The sequence below is a fragment of the Pipra filicauda genome, unplaced genomic scaffold, assembly GCF_003945595.2.
Source record: "Pipra filicauda isolate LSUMZ 115617 unplaced genomic scaffold, ASM394559v2 scaffold380_size693359_pilon, whole genome shotgun sequence".
NCBI classification, from domain to species: Eukaryota; Metazoa; Chordata; class Aves; order Passeriformes; family Pipridae; genus Pipra; species Pipra filicauda.
In genome coordinates this window covers 386,600-400,510 of record NW_024104510.1, presented here as the reverse complement: position 1 = coordinate 400,510, position 13,911 = coordinate 386,600, and the positions used below count along the sequence as shown (strand labels likewise).

Sequence of the window (13,911 nt, the reverse complement as noted above, 5' to 3'; positions counted from 1 at the left end):
TGGGATTCAGAGGATACATTTTGATAATTCTCTATGTATTTACTAGCCAAGAAGTTCATAGTGTATGGTTATTTCACTCTGTATATGTTTTTTTTTAATGTAATCGGGACAAAGAATCATGAGACCAAGATCAGATATGTATCTTATAAAGTGCATTGTGTTTTGCTTGTTTTCCCCCCACCCCTATGGCTTTTTATCTTGCATTTGAACAGGTACAAAAACAACCAGAAAGCTAGAAAAATAAACAAACCAAATACACAAACCTGTTTCTCAAGCTTTTCACATCCTCAGTTTAAGGAATCTGCCGGCCTACTCTTAACTGAAATGAGTTACAACAGAAATGAGCAATGTTATAAATACTTCTGCATTTCCTATTGCACTGAAACACGTTTATTGTTGCGCCAACAGGAAGGATCAGCTGAATGACTAAGAAACTAGAAATACTGAGCATCTCTGGAGAGGGGAAACAGGAATGTTGTAGAGATTGATTATGTTCTTTTGGGCTCTGATGCTAACAATTTTCTTTTCCCTGTGAAAGCCAAACTTGCAAATGTGATGTTCTCTTTCCCTGTCTCCCTGATCCTGTAGCTTTCACCCTCAATGGAAGCAATTATTTTGTTGATATTGCTTAGTTTGAACTGTGTATTTGCATAGAGTGTTGCAATGCAATGATGCTGGTAATAACAGTATTTCCATCTTTCCCTTTAGGTCTGGATAGATGCAGGGACACAAATCTTCTTCTCATATGCAATCTGCTTAGGAGCAATGACTTCCCTGGGGAGCTACAACAAGTACAAATACAACTGCTATAGGCAAGTTTCCATCTAAGGGGGTTTAGTGTTTTAGCTAAATGATGTAAATAAAGTAGGGACAATGGGTTAATTTTTTTTTTAATTAACTTGCTCCATGACATATGTGTGACTTAGGGACTGTTTGCTGCTGGGATGCCTGAACAGTGGTACCAGTTTTGTGTCTGGCTTCGCAATTTTTTCCGTCCTGGGCTTCATGGCACAAGAGCAAGGGGTGAACATTGCTGATGTGGCAGAGTCAGGTACGATGGTGTTGGTGGCAGTGGTGGTGGGCACTGCCGCCTAGCGTGTGAGCAAAGTTCTGCAGACTCAATCAGCTAACATCTAAGCAATAAAATAGAACAAGATTTCCCATAATCTCCAGAAAAAATAAGCACGTTGTTGATTTGGGCTTCCATCTAGGGCAGTGAGGGCTAGCCGGGGTTATACTGTTTACTCTGTCTTGATTAACAGGGCAGCGAACACGTTTCCTAGAGTGTGCTAACCCATGTGAGTTGAGATCAGAGTTAACTACACCATTATTTAGGGTCCAGAATGTCATTGACTCGAGAGTTCGTTCCATCCTTCTTTTCAGACTACCTTTATTTTCATTCCAATGCAAATTGCCAGTGCTTATATATTTTTCATAGCTTAGTTTTGCTTACTTGCAGCACTAGAGTAGAATTAGTACCTTGGCCTTTTGAAGGGTCATACAGACATGTATTCCCAAGTCTCACTGAAAGGCAAGAGAAATTGGAGAACTCCATCTCTAGGGTTTTGTGGACCATTTCATCCACAGGAACTTCAGCTGTTGCAATCCTGCATTTGTCCTCTGTAGTTTCAGGGTGAGGTTGACAGAACTGTGAGAAGTCCATTTTGAAACTGGATGTACACTTAGGTTCCTCCCTTATTTCAGAAGGGTTCTTCCCATTAACATTCAGCTATGCAGTGCAGATGAAGAAGGCTAAATCCTCATAGGATGTGACTGTATTTCAAACAAAACAGATGACATTTTTTCCTCTGTGCATTTCTTGTCCATGAAGGCAGGTGTAACCGTGTGTTTTCACGTAGAACAGACAGATTAGATGGGAATTACCATGGAAAAATAATGAATCAGGCCTTGACAGCCGTGAGGCTTAAAGCAAATCAGATTCAAGTAATAACAATGTCACCTGAGTGCACTTTTGACATTTCTTTCTGATTTTTTTTGAGCACTTTTAATTCACATGCATAGTATTTGAAAGCTTTCCTCTGCAAACATGCTATTAAAATGAAAAAGTCAATATATCTTCTAATCACATGGCTCTGGGAGTTAAGTCTTTTAGAAAAATACTTCACAAGGGCTAATGAAAAACTAATGACATTGATGGCACCGCTGGATTCTTGGGTGGCTGCAATTGGCAGACCTCTTGCAAGTGCAATTAGTTAACAGTCTTGGCCTTAATACTTATTTTGATCGGAGGTTGATTGCTTTGTTTGGAAACAGGAAGCAAGGGAATAATCCTATTGAATGAATCATAAATAGCCCCATTATTTTTTTATTTGTATGTAGGTGGATCAATTCCAAGAGTAGTATTTTAAGTATTTGCACATTAGGTTTTTATCTGGTCAATATTTATTCTAGTTTTTATTATTAAATCTCTGATACTGGCAGCACTTGACATTTTTAAAATTAAACAATTCTATAGTAACGCTGGATTGCTAAAAAACATTTAAACACAAATTAACTAACAAAATGTTTACATAGCATTTTTTCAACAGCTCAAAAAGCATTTTTTTAAAGGAGGAATTTTATACAACAGGGGAACTGATTAGCTTCCAGATTTGGCTTCTGATTTCTTGCAGAGCTACTGAAGACACTTGGTCCCCCTGGGATGAGTGTCCCTGGACCCACATGGGGCTGTGAGGGAAGCTCTTGTTGCTGCTGCTACCTCAGTGCTGCTTCTTAGCTCAGAGGCATCCAGCAGGCACTTGAGCCTGTCTTTTCTGGCCTTGCCTTTTTTTGGTTTCTTATGATGCAAGGTCAGAACTGCTCCCCTGGGTCAGGAAGAAGGTGAGCAGAGGCACTGCCACTTGGCTGCAGCACTCGGGGGAGGATGGTGTCCACAGACCTCCTTCTCCCCCCAGGGAGTTAAATCCCTCCTGCCCTATCCATGGCACCACTTGTTTCCTTGTTTGCCCTCCTGCAAGCCCCGGGAACATCAACAAATTTGCTGACAGCAGAATCTCATGGCCACATTTTTTACTGCTGCCAAGTTCAGCCTTGGTGCCGTGTGCCAGGGACACACTTGTCAGCCAGGTCTGGCTCCTGCTGAAAGCACTGGTCACTGCTGGCCTTCACTGCCTTCAGTGGGTTTACACGAGTTAACTTAGACTCCTCTGGCTTCTCCGTGAAAACAGACTTTTAATGAATAGCTTTTTTCTTTTTTTTTCTGAAATTATTTTAAGGGGAGAAAGGAAAGCAGTGGAGGCTCAACAAAATCATAGTGAGTCCTGTCTAATCTGTGCAGCCTCTCTTTGGCTGGAAGAAATACTCTACCACCCATGCTATTTGTAGCAGGGTTAAACCAGCACAAAATTTGCCTTTTTTTTTTTTCTTTTTTAAATTCCATTTGCAAACAAATTCAGATTAAACAGGTCTGACTATAGTGCCTTGGGTTTCCTGATGCCTGCCCGGTCTCTGCCTCTGCAGCTCTCCAGCCATGCCACAGCACTCCATGGCAAAGGGCCAGAGTGTGGGCTGGGATCGTGGCAGTCCTCACCAGCTTTTAATAGCAGCCACAAGTGCTTCACTTTTGCAAAACACCCTTCCAAAGAACAGAGTTTCAAATTAAATACAATTTTTAGATTATTTATGTTTCAGTTGAAGGGTTGCCAGGAACATTTTCTTTCACATGGACTTTTCTTTTTATACTTCAACACTTAGTTTCAAAGGAAAATCAAAACTAGCACAGGGCTTAGGGCTCTTCGTATTAGTTGGTATCACAGTGCAAGAACAGTTTCACTGGCCAAAGCATACAGAATTGAGCAAGTTTTGAGGAGAGCAGTTTTACATCTGTCTCATCAATTGCACAGATCAGCTGCAAATGCCATCTGGTAGCAGTTCTCCCTCAGGGAAGATCTGCTGTATCCACTGAGTTAAGGGGGGAAAAAAGCAAAGCCCCCCAAAATTTGAGACATTCACCAATTTTTTGGTATCTTCTGTCGTATAAAATCTTAGTTGCGTTTCATTTTAAATAAAATTAGTTGCTTGATTGTTGGCTAATTTGTATTTATTTCTGTTCAAATATTTTCAGTGACTTAAAGTTTTCTTTAGTTTGAAAAAAAAGTCATCTTTTTTTACCTCTTTCTCTTGCTTCTTTTTCCGTCTTTCTTGTTGGAAAGGAAAAGTGGGAGTTAGGAAGAGCAGCGTTAGCAATTTTTTTTTTTTTACAGATCAGAGATAAGATTTTTTTGGCCCTGCAATGCAGCAGTTCAAAAAAAAAAAAATCCCTTTTCCATTGAAAATGACGAGTACACTTGATAACTGGCATTTTCCAGGATTTTGAAGGCTCCTTAAAGTAAACAAGCAGACAAGCCAGGCATTCCTGGGTTTAATCTGAATTTAAATCTGCCCTCAGAATTTTTGTCAGCCTCACCAAATTTCTCCGTCCCCTCTGAGAGCCTGCTGTAAATGCCGGGCTGCCAGTGTTCCTGTCTCCCACTTGTGGAGGGCTCTCTCCCTCTTCACAAAAGCTCCCATAAGCAACAGCACCTGGCTCCAGGTGGGAGTGCCTCTGGAGATGAGCGTGCGAGAGCTCCGTGTGTGGGTGTGAGTGAGATCCCGTCTGGTGCAGAGCGCAGACCAGACCCAGCCTAGAGAGGAGCCCTCGCACACAATGCTTTGTTTTCCAGAGCAGAAAAACCCGGCACTTAGTCCCAGCCCCGCTGGTGCTCCAAGACTGCTAGAATCCATCCTGCAGCTGGGGCTGGTGTTGGTCATACTCTGTCACCGTGGCAGGACCGTGTAGGCTGGCTGGATAGGGGCAGATGATGTGACAGCATGGGGAAGCAATTTTATACAGAGTGATTTTACACCCCAGCAGTTCCCAACAGCAGGAAGCATTTTTTCAGGAGCCCCAGTTGATATAATTAGGAGTAGCCTAATCAGTGCAGCAGTGAGGGTTTGCAGAAGCAAAGGAGCAAACTCCTGGAGTGCAAACCCTGCTTTAGAAAAGCCATGCTGGGTTTGGAGGTTGCATACAGAGAGTAGGCAGCGGTTGCATTAGTGAAGATCCCAGGGAATGTTTGCAGCAGAGTCCCCTTCCCTGCATGCAAAAGAGTTTCATCACCATCATCTTCATCATGACCATGTGGGCTAGCAGTGGGATTCTGCCATTCCCCTGGGTCACCCCTTCTCTCCCCTGCCCCCAACACTGTCCTGTGCAGGGCAGATGTAGGACACCTCCATTATTGGCATGTTTGAGACAGATGTTAAAACTGGTGATCTGTTAGCAATGGCCTCGGGGGTTTGCCTGTGGTTTCTGCTGTAGTCATGCGTGCTTCGATTTCAGATAAAACAGCCAAACTGTTTCACTTCTGGTATTTCCAGCTGCGTTTGGATTTATCTGAACGGAACCAGGCATTCCTGAATGTGAGGGTGGCTACCTTTACCAAAGAGCTGGTATTTACTATTTCTCTTCCCTTCCCTTTCCCCTTCCCTATTTTCTCTTTCTCTAGGTCCAGGCCTGGCCTTCATTGCCTATCCAAAAGCTGTGTCCATGATGCCACTGCCCACCTTTTGGGCAATCCTTTTTTTTATTATGCTTCTGTTGCTTGGACTGGATAGCCAGGTTAGTATGACGGGTAAGGGATATGTGGCTTATTGTATTGTCACTGCTGACTGAGAAAAGCTGAGTTAAGGCATGAATTAAGAGGAATTTGTCTGTATCGGTTTTTAGTGAGGGGCTGCACTTGATGAATCTGTGGATGTTGATTCGTAATATGGTGTTGCTCAGTAAGTCTTTCTCATCAGGAGTTAGCGGAGTCCACAAGACTAGGCCAGTACTCCCTAACCTAAATTTCAGTCCCCATCTGGCCACAAAATACCACTATTTTGGTTGCAGTGCAGAATTTTCTTCTTTTGAAGAAAAGCTTAATCATTTTAAAACGTGCAAGTCTACAGCAGTCAGTTCCACAGAGTACTTTGTGCTGTTGCAATTACCTGCAGTGTGTATACACCATCATTAAAGCACCTTAAGAATTAATAACCACTAGAAAGACAGGATTTGATAGTTGCCAAGTGCCAAAAAAGTGAAGCTGTCATGAGATACAAAAAGCACAAAATGTTTTGTACAGGGTGACTTCATGAGGAGTCAGAGAACAAAGCCACAGCCTTTTTCGGTGGCCTTGGGCTTGGAGGTGCTGAGGAATGTGGGATCCTGCTGACTTTCACGTCACCAGTGTGTATTTAGTACCTCCAAACAGGCCAGAAAGCATCTCATATTCCATCTGTACTAATTTGAAAGCACACACTGCTATTAATCAGTGAGCATGAAAAAATAAAAATGTTCATTCCAAGAAGTTAGGTTATTTTTCCCAGTGGTTGCTTGTAGGAATGTTGGACTAAGTGCTGCCAAGGAACCTGTAAATCATCTCTAGATAGTCCACTTACAAGGAAACATGGGTGACCAGGGATTATGCAGTAACTGCATATTCAAAATTTAAACTTTTCTGCACTCAAATGGAAAGTCATTAACATTTTTTTAAAAAAAGGGATTTGTAAGGATGAAATGTTTATGTAGCCTAAATGCTCTCTTGCATGAGGAGAGCTCTGTAAATGGATTTTTACCGGTTGTTCTGTACTTAATCTCTTACCTTTTTTTATATTTCATTTGCCCTAAATTGCTCTTTATGGCTTAATCTTTGAACTCTGGTGAGCAACTTTCAGTCCCTCCAAAGTAAATGTGAAAGTGCCCAATGCCGTGGTTCAGCAACCCTATGCTTATGCAAATTGGAAGCTGTCTAGTAATTTTAAAAAGCTCCTCACTGCGTGGAATGATTAAAACTAATTGGAGCGCTTAATTTCTCTCCTCCACCCCTCTGGTTTTTTGGAGTGCAGTCAAGCAGGTTTCTGGAATGCCAGAGCAGTTTCAGATCAAATCAGCCCAAAGGAAAGGGTTACATTAGAAAAGAAAACTAGTTTTACAAAAGTCAAAGTAACAAGACAGGAGGCAACAAAATCTGGTGTAGGACAAAATCTGTTTGCAGGACAGTCTGTATTTCCAAAATAGAGCTTCAGTTTGTGATCAAAGCGGGTAGAGTTGTTAAAGGGCTCTTCTGGGCACTGTAAGAGTGATAGAGGTACCAGGTAGGAAAAGGCAGCTTTTCCTGAAATAACCTATGTCATAGATTAATCTATTAATAATAATGTGATAAGTTATTAGTTATAAGAAGATATATCTACTTAAAGTGAAGATCATTTCTACAGAGGCAGCCTTTATGGATACCTCATGTCTTCAGTGAGCTTTGTGTTTTTTCAGCCTTCCCAGATTGAAAGTATGGATCAGTTTAAAGATCCCATCCTTAGTTTTATTTGGGGGAAATTCAGTAGTTGCTTTCTGCCATGGGCAAAATGCATCTGCTTTTTGATTAGTTTAAACTTTTATTTAAATCCAGTTTGGGTTATTTGGCTAACTGAAGTTACACATCTTAAATGTATAGTTTTCCAAAGGCAAACAAGTACAAATACAGATATTGTGAAGCTAGATAAAGATTTTTAGTTCATCTACTCAGAGCTTCATTTTTGGTTTACATGTGCAAATACTTTGCCAAATCATTTTATGGGGACTGTATGAACAGCTCCATTATTTTTGCAAAAGTGACCAGAGCCTCACTCAGAGATACTCTGCTCACAGATCCAGAAAAGACACGTTCAGTCAAGAAGAGCTGCTATTTCACGTCAAAGTCTGCCTTTCCTTGGCTGGATTTTCACTAACAAACCCAAGAGTAGAATTATATCGAATTGTGGAATTAACCTAACTAGTGTCTGTGAGGTTTTCTGGCACATCAAAAAAAGACTGGGAGGTACTCTCCTAGCTTGGACTTTCTTAAGTGTTTTCTCTCTGCGTCTTTTCTAGCATACATCTTATGTTCATCTGGAACAGTGACAACATGAAAGCCACATAAGTGCCTTCCTGTCATCAAATTAACCTCCTTTATCCTTGTGGCTCACATTTAAAAAGCCCCTTTGGTAGCTCATAAGGCTGCTGGGAAATAAACAGCAATTCTGAAAGCTTGTTCCAGCCTGAAAACTACCCCCACGCTTCAGCCTCTGGGTTACAAAGGAATGGCTTCTGATTTATTTATTCAGAGCAGCATTTTGCCACAGAGTGCAGTTGGGGTGTTGCTGGAGAGGGTTTGTTCAAGTAGGAGCCTGGATGAAATGTACAGTGGGTATTCTTCAAGTCACATTTCTCTGTTGCTGTTTTCCCCCTTTAGTTTGTTGAAGTTGAAGGACAGATCACGTCATTAGTTGATCTGCACCCATCCTTCCTAAGGAAGGGTTACCGACGGGAAATCTTCATCGCTATAGTGTGTTTCCTTAGCTATCTTCTGGGACTAACTATGGTGACTGAGGTAAGTACCACCAGTGCTGGAAATTGCCTTCTTTGCTAGCCATTTTTCAGGCCAGTTTTAGCTATTTAGCCACTCAGAGGAGCAGTGCTTTTTAGATCTACAGAGCATCTTTCATCCCTAGATCTGAAAGCATTTTGAAAGGGAGCTATGTATGCACCTGCTTTTTAGTCAGAGGAACAGAGACATGAAATCTCATTAAATTCAATCTGATCTCAGGTACCAATCAACATGAGTACGAATATTAACATCTAGCTCTAAATGATGAAACACATTGGAAACCTTCAGCAGAGCAGATTAAGAATCTATCCAATGTATGCAGGGAAAGAGATTTTTATCTTAGTTACACAGATTTGAATTAATTAAATACCACTGTGTTTATTCTAGTATAAACTAGACAGGAATACGTTCCGGTGCCTGCACTGTTGTGATATTTATCTCCAAAATAAAATCCAAGCCAGATTTTAAAAACAACTGGAAGAGCACAAATGTGAGGTAAAATAGCACCTGTAACAGAGGTGCCTAACAAACATGGGTTTTTATGTGGAAGTGCAGGTATATATAGTTCAGTGTAGTGAGAGCAAAGAGTCTAGCAGCACAGTATAAATAAAGAGTTAGAAAGCAGAAAATGAATTATTCTCATGAAAAAAGTCCTTTCACTCAATCAGTAAATGAAGGCCCTCCTGTTGAACTGGCTTCCATTTTCAGTCTTTTGGAGGTGTTAGTATTAGGAGACGACCTATTATTTCTTTGTATCGTTGGTTTCTTTAAATGCCCATCCTAAAATGCTTTTGAGAAGGAAAGATTTAAGTGTGTCAGGAGATTATACTAAGTGGTTTAATTTTGTTTAATCGTTGTCTTGTTTGGAATTCTTCCTGTAGTAAACATGCATATTCCCTGGGGAAGGCAATGCCAAATATTTACCTTACATACTTGCTTGATACTGCTTCTTGTTAGACAGCAGTCATTGAGATAGGTTGATAGACGTTGCTGGGAGCTGGGTCTGAAATATTTGGGTTTTTCCTGTTGCATCCCAATCAATTGTGTCTCTCTTTTACAGGGTGGCATGTATGTTTTTCAACTCTTTGACTACTATGCAGCTAGTGGTGTATGCCTTTTGTGGGTTGCATTCTTTGAATGTATTGCTGTAGCCTGGGTTTATGGTAAGTGAGACTCCTTTCTTCTGATACCTTTTGATGAGTCAGTGACAATTTTGCTTGCCAAATATTTAATCATCAGCTGCCCCAGAATCTTCTTCCCAGCAACAGACACTTGCCATTAAAATAAATTTGCCCTGACCTCTTGGAGACAAATTTGCATCTGGGATGAAGCCAACCTCCAGTGTTTTTCCACAAAAAAATTAGTATTTTTCCATTGCTAATTAATAAAGGCACAATTAAGCATTTACGTGTTAAGTTTAGAGGTGAGAGTTGAAAGTTTGGCCAGCCATGAAAATTCCTCTTTATCTCTCAGAGAATTTCCTTTCAGGGCTGCAGCGTCCACAGGGCCAAGCCAACCAAACAGAAAGTACAAAAAGGGAGCTGACAGAAGAGTGTATTCTGCCCCATTATTTTTAGGCAGTGCCAGGTACCAAGGTCTGACAGTAGCCTCTGTAGCTGCCTGAGCTGGGGAGGGATCAGATGTTTGCTGGTCAGGACTAGTCATTTCTCTGATTCTTTATGTGCTCCATCTCCTTAGAAAAGCAAAACAAACAAAGCCATAATTTCACACCAGTCAGATTCCTGTGGAAGCAGGGTGTGCTGTTTGCTGTCAGCTCCTTCCCAGGTGATCCGTCTGGCAAGTTCAGTGAGAGTCTGGAGAGAGGAGAGGGTGTGTGAAGGGGGCACTCCTGCATCCAAGTAGTGACAGGAGGGGTGGGATGAGAGAGTCCCTCAACCCTTGGCTTCTCTAGAAAATCATGTAGGACTTCACAGCTGTGGGAAGAATACATCTGACACCCTCATCTTCCCTTTAAATGCCCCTTTGAGGCCTAGGAAAGCAGCTTTAATCCTACAGTTCTTAGAGGGCTTTTATATGTTCGATTCTTACAGGCGCTGATAATATTTATGATGCCATTGAGGATATGATTGGATACAGACCTGGTCCCTGGATGAAATGGAGCTGGATTGTGATCACACCAGTTCTTTGCGTGGTGAGTACTGACCTGTGCTCTTTCAAGTTTTACACATGGCAGTGCTGAGCTGCCTCTTACTGCTTCTCTTCAAGAGAAAGCTGTTGAGTTCAGAGGCCAATTTGTGAAGAGAATCTGGAGGCTTGAACATTCCCCTCGAAGTCATTATGTTCTCAGATGTCAGTTGCTAACGTGACAGCTCTCTGCTGTGCCTGTGCAGATTGCAGTTGGTTACATTTCAGTGTATTTTTCTTAGGATTGGCAAAATGCTACGATCATGAAGAGAAAACTCACTTTCCAAAGAGCAGACACAGAACTGCTGAGCTGTTGTAACAAAAAGACTTGAGTAGTCTGAGGCAGATCTCAGCATGAAGTATTTCACTGGGTGGGAAAAACATCCTGGTAATCTCCTTGCAATGTACAGCAAATAGTTGAGCCCTGAATAAAAACAGGCAGCCTACTGCAGCTGTTCAGCACCATCTCTTAACACTGTTTCAAGCAGCAGATGCTATAAGCAGATGCAGATGCTCTTTTAATTATTTAAATGGAAGAATAATTCCCACATTGGTTTAAAATACATAGGGTATCCATCAGCTCTGCCTTTCACTGTCTGTCTTCCTCAGGGCCAGTGGTAGCACCAGAGCCCCACTACTTTTGTTATTATTTGAGCCTCACTTTGTTTTCCCTTCTCATCCACAGGGGTGCTTTATCTTTTCTTTGGCCAAGTACAAACCACTGACCTACAACAAGGTCTACACATACCCAGACTGGGCAATTGGCCTGGGCTGGGTTCTTGCCCTTTCCTCCATGATCTGCATCCCTATGGTGATGGTCATCCGCATCATTCAGTCAGATGGGTCGCTCATTGAGGTAAGAGCAACCAGTTGTTTGTGTAGAGGAGAAAGGGAGCTTTAACTTACTGTGCTTTATACAAAATAATGTTTGGAAAACTGCCACCTTGTCCAGGTAGGACTGTTAAAGATCACCTGTCCTTTCAGCAAACAGTAAAAACAGAACAAACACAAAGCCTTCTGTCCTCAGACAAACATCAAGTGATTTTACTCGCGTCCCACTTGTGCAATTGCCAGCTTGGCAAATTATTACCTCCACATGCAGACAAACACTCAAGGACTGGGGTGTTTCTGAGTATGTCTCTCTTCTCCAGCCCACAGGGACGTGGAAGCACCATGCTGAAAATCACAGAGAAAGCAAGAGAAAGAGAGGGAGAGACCTGGGTCAAACCTGGTTGTGTAAAAGCTCATTGAATTTCAGGGAAATTTGGGTACACCTGGGGATAGCGTGGCACTCAGGCGTGGCCCTCAGGCGTGGCCTTCCCTGTGGGGGACTAAACAGAAGTCAAAGCCTCCTGCCAGTGGACTTCACTTTTTAGCTTTTTTAATTTGTTGTTGTTTTATTTCAAATTGAAACACTGGATCCAGATTGCCCTGATCTTTGGAAAACTGAGTCTGATTCAGACTTAACAGTGCAGATTCCCTTGGGTTTGGATTTGCAGGTGGTCTCTTGTCCTTTGCAGTTCAGTGCAGGTTCCCCTAATTTGCTTTTATTCCAGTTTAAAGTTTTTAGAGACTGTGCAACTTAGCAATTCTCTTCTAAATTTTGAGATTAGTTTTGTTTTTGCCTAATGAGATGATCTCAAATGCAACCCAGGGTATTCTTGGAGGAGAAAGTGGGACACTTTGGGTTATTTAAAAAGAGATAATAGAATTAAAAAAAATGCCAAAACCAAACATTTCCCAGAGCACAAACACTTGCATTTGTTTTCATCCTAGTGTTAATGGTCTTTTTCAGCTGTGGCCAGGGCATAAGTGTTAATTTTCTTGCCTACACTGTCACCATTGTCACCATGAGGGACAAGTGTAAAAGTAGCCAAAACACTGCTCAAAGACTATGTTAGGAAAGGAAAGAAGAGTAAACATTGGTCAGATGCCATTTAGTTCTTCCTTTGTGAACTGAGATGTAGGAGAGAAGTTGCCACTTGGCAGTGAAGGCTGGGCTGAGGGGCAGAGCTGTTTCTAAATGAGGAAGGAGATCGCACATCATTTGAGCAGCAGCAGCAGCACTGAAAGCCCAGTGTGCAGGATGCTGGATAACATATCCATAGGAATATCCTCTCCTGTCTGTCTTCCCTGCGTCAAGTCAGGCTCTGCAGCTGAGCAGAAGTTGAAGGCAGGGCTCCACAGATCCCCATGTCCTTGCAGAGCCGCGGGGTGTACGCACGGCTCCGGCAGTGCCCTTGGGTCGCTGCATCCTCCGTCCTGCACGTGGAGACTCAGAGGCCTGCTGGTCGTCTCACCTCTGCTTTCCTTCTTTCTTTCAGAGGATAAAGGCGGTGGCTGCCCCCAAGGAAGTGAATCGGTGGTCCAAAGAAACGGAGAGTGGCACCCCCTTCTGCCCCAATGGAACTTCGAATGGCGGATTGATCAAGCCAACTCATATCATTGTGGAAACCATGATGTGAGCTCTCTCTGTGAGAGGATAAACCTGCTTTAACTGCCGTTTACTAACCATAGATTCTCATAGGACCAGGTTTACAGAGCTTTATATTTGCACTAGGATTTATTTTTATTTCTCACAGAGAAAGTTATTTTTTGTGTGTGTTTTTTTTTTTTTTTTAATATTTTGTAAGGTAATCACAGCAGACGTCTCTCTGTAGAGGGAGAGCTTTCATATCAGACTAGACATATTACAGGAATTTACTATTATTGGTTTTTTTTAAATATATATATCTTTATCTCTAAATATTATACACCTTACCACTTGAATTGATTGTCTTACCAGCAATACATTCAAGTCTCAGAAAGCAATTTTAGGTGCTGGTATGGTTGGGAGCAGGGTAACCTACAGAACACACAAAAGGAGCTCTGTTGAGAGATACAATTTGTAAAAAAATGCTGTTTCAAGAGAATTTTCAAAGGTGTAGTATTTCCACCCTCTGGTTCAATTGTGGTAAATGACAGGCATCAGGGTCACTTTAGGGAGCGGGTTTTGTTTAGCACAGTCCCTGAATAAGGGTATGGCCAAACAGCTGGAGCGGAGAGTTTGCAAGAGAAGCTGGGTGTGAAAAGCCTTGTGGCCATCCCTCCCAAGGACAGCATTGGGAGCCTGTCACGCTGATGGAGGAGGACTTGAGGAAGGCATTTGCAGGATTTGGCATGGTTTTCAGGGGGTTTTTTAATTATTTTTTAGAATTTTTTTTTTTTTTACCTGAGTGAAATGCCTGCTGTTTGTGCATGGGCAGGGAGGTTGAGTACCTGCTCCTGAGTTTTCCAGAAAAGCATATTTTGATGCAGTGACACTGGTGTAAACTTGAATTCTGCAGACTGGGATGGCAGCCTGCCCCCGTGGCAGTGGGATGAG

General features: G+C 42.1%; 1 protein-coding gene across 4 annotated transcripts in view; it reads left to right on the top strand.

Annotated features, from left to right (window-relative positions):
- Window positions 1–13,428, top strand: part of SLC6A6 (solute carrier family 6 member 6) — an 87,114-nt gene extending 73,686 nt beyond the window's left edge. For all 4 annotated transcript variants that reach the window (XM_027713835.2, XM_039384860.1, XM_027713831.2 and 1 more), the window contains 8 exons: window positions 709–812; window positions 927–1,051; window positions 5,508–5,620; window positions 8,268–8,405; window positions 9,463–9,565; window positions 10,454–10,554; window positions 11,233–11,403; window positions 12,872–13,428. In XM_027713835.2, the coding sequence (XP_027569636.1) occupies window positions 709–812; window positions 927–1,051; window positions 5,508–5,620; window positions 8,268–8,405; window positions 9,463–9,565; window positions 10,454–10,554; window positions 11,233–11,403; window positions 12,872–13,012 (996 nt within the window). In that variant the 3' untranslated portion in view covers window positions 13,013–13,428. The remainder of the gene's footprint in view (window positions 1–708; window positions 813–926; window positions 1,052–5,507; window positions 5,621–8,267; window positions 8,406–9,462; window positions 9,566–10,453; window positions 10,555–11,232; window positions 11,404–12,871) is intronic.
- The last annotated feature ends 483 nt before the right edge of the window (window positions 13,429–13,911 follow it).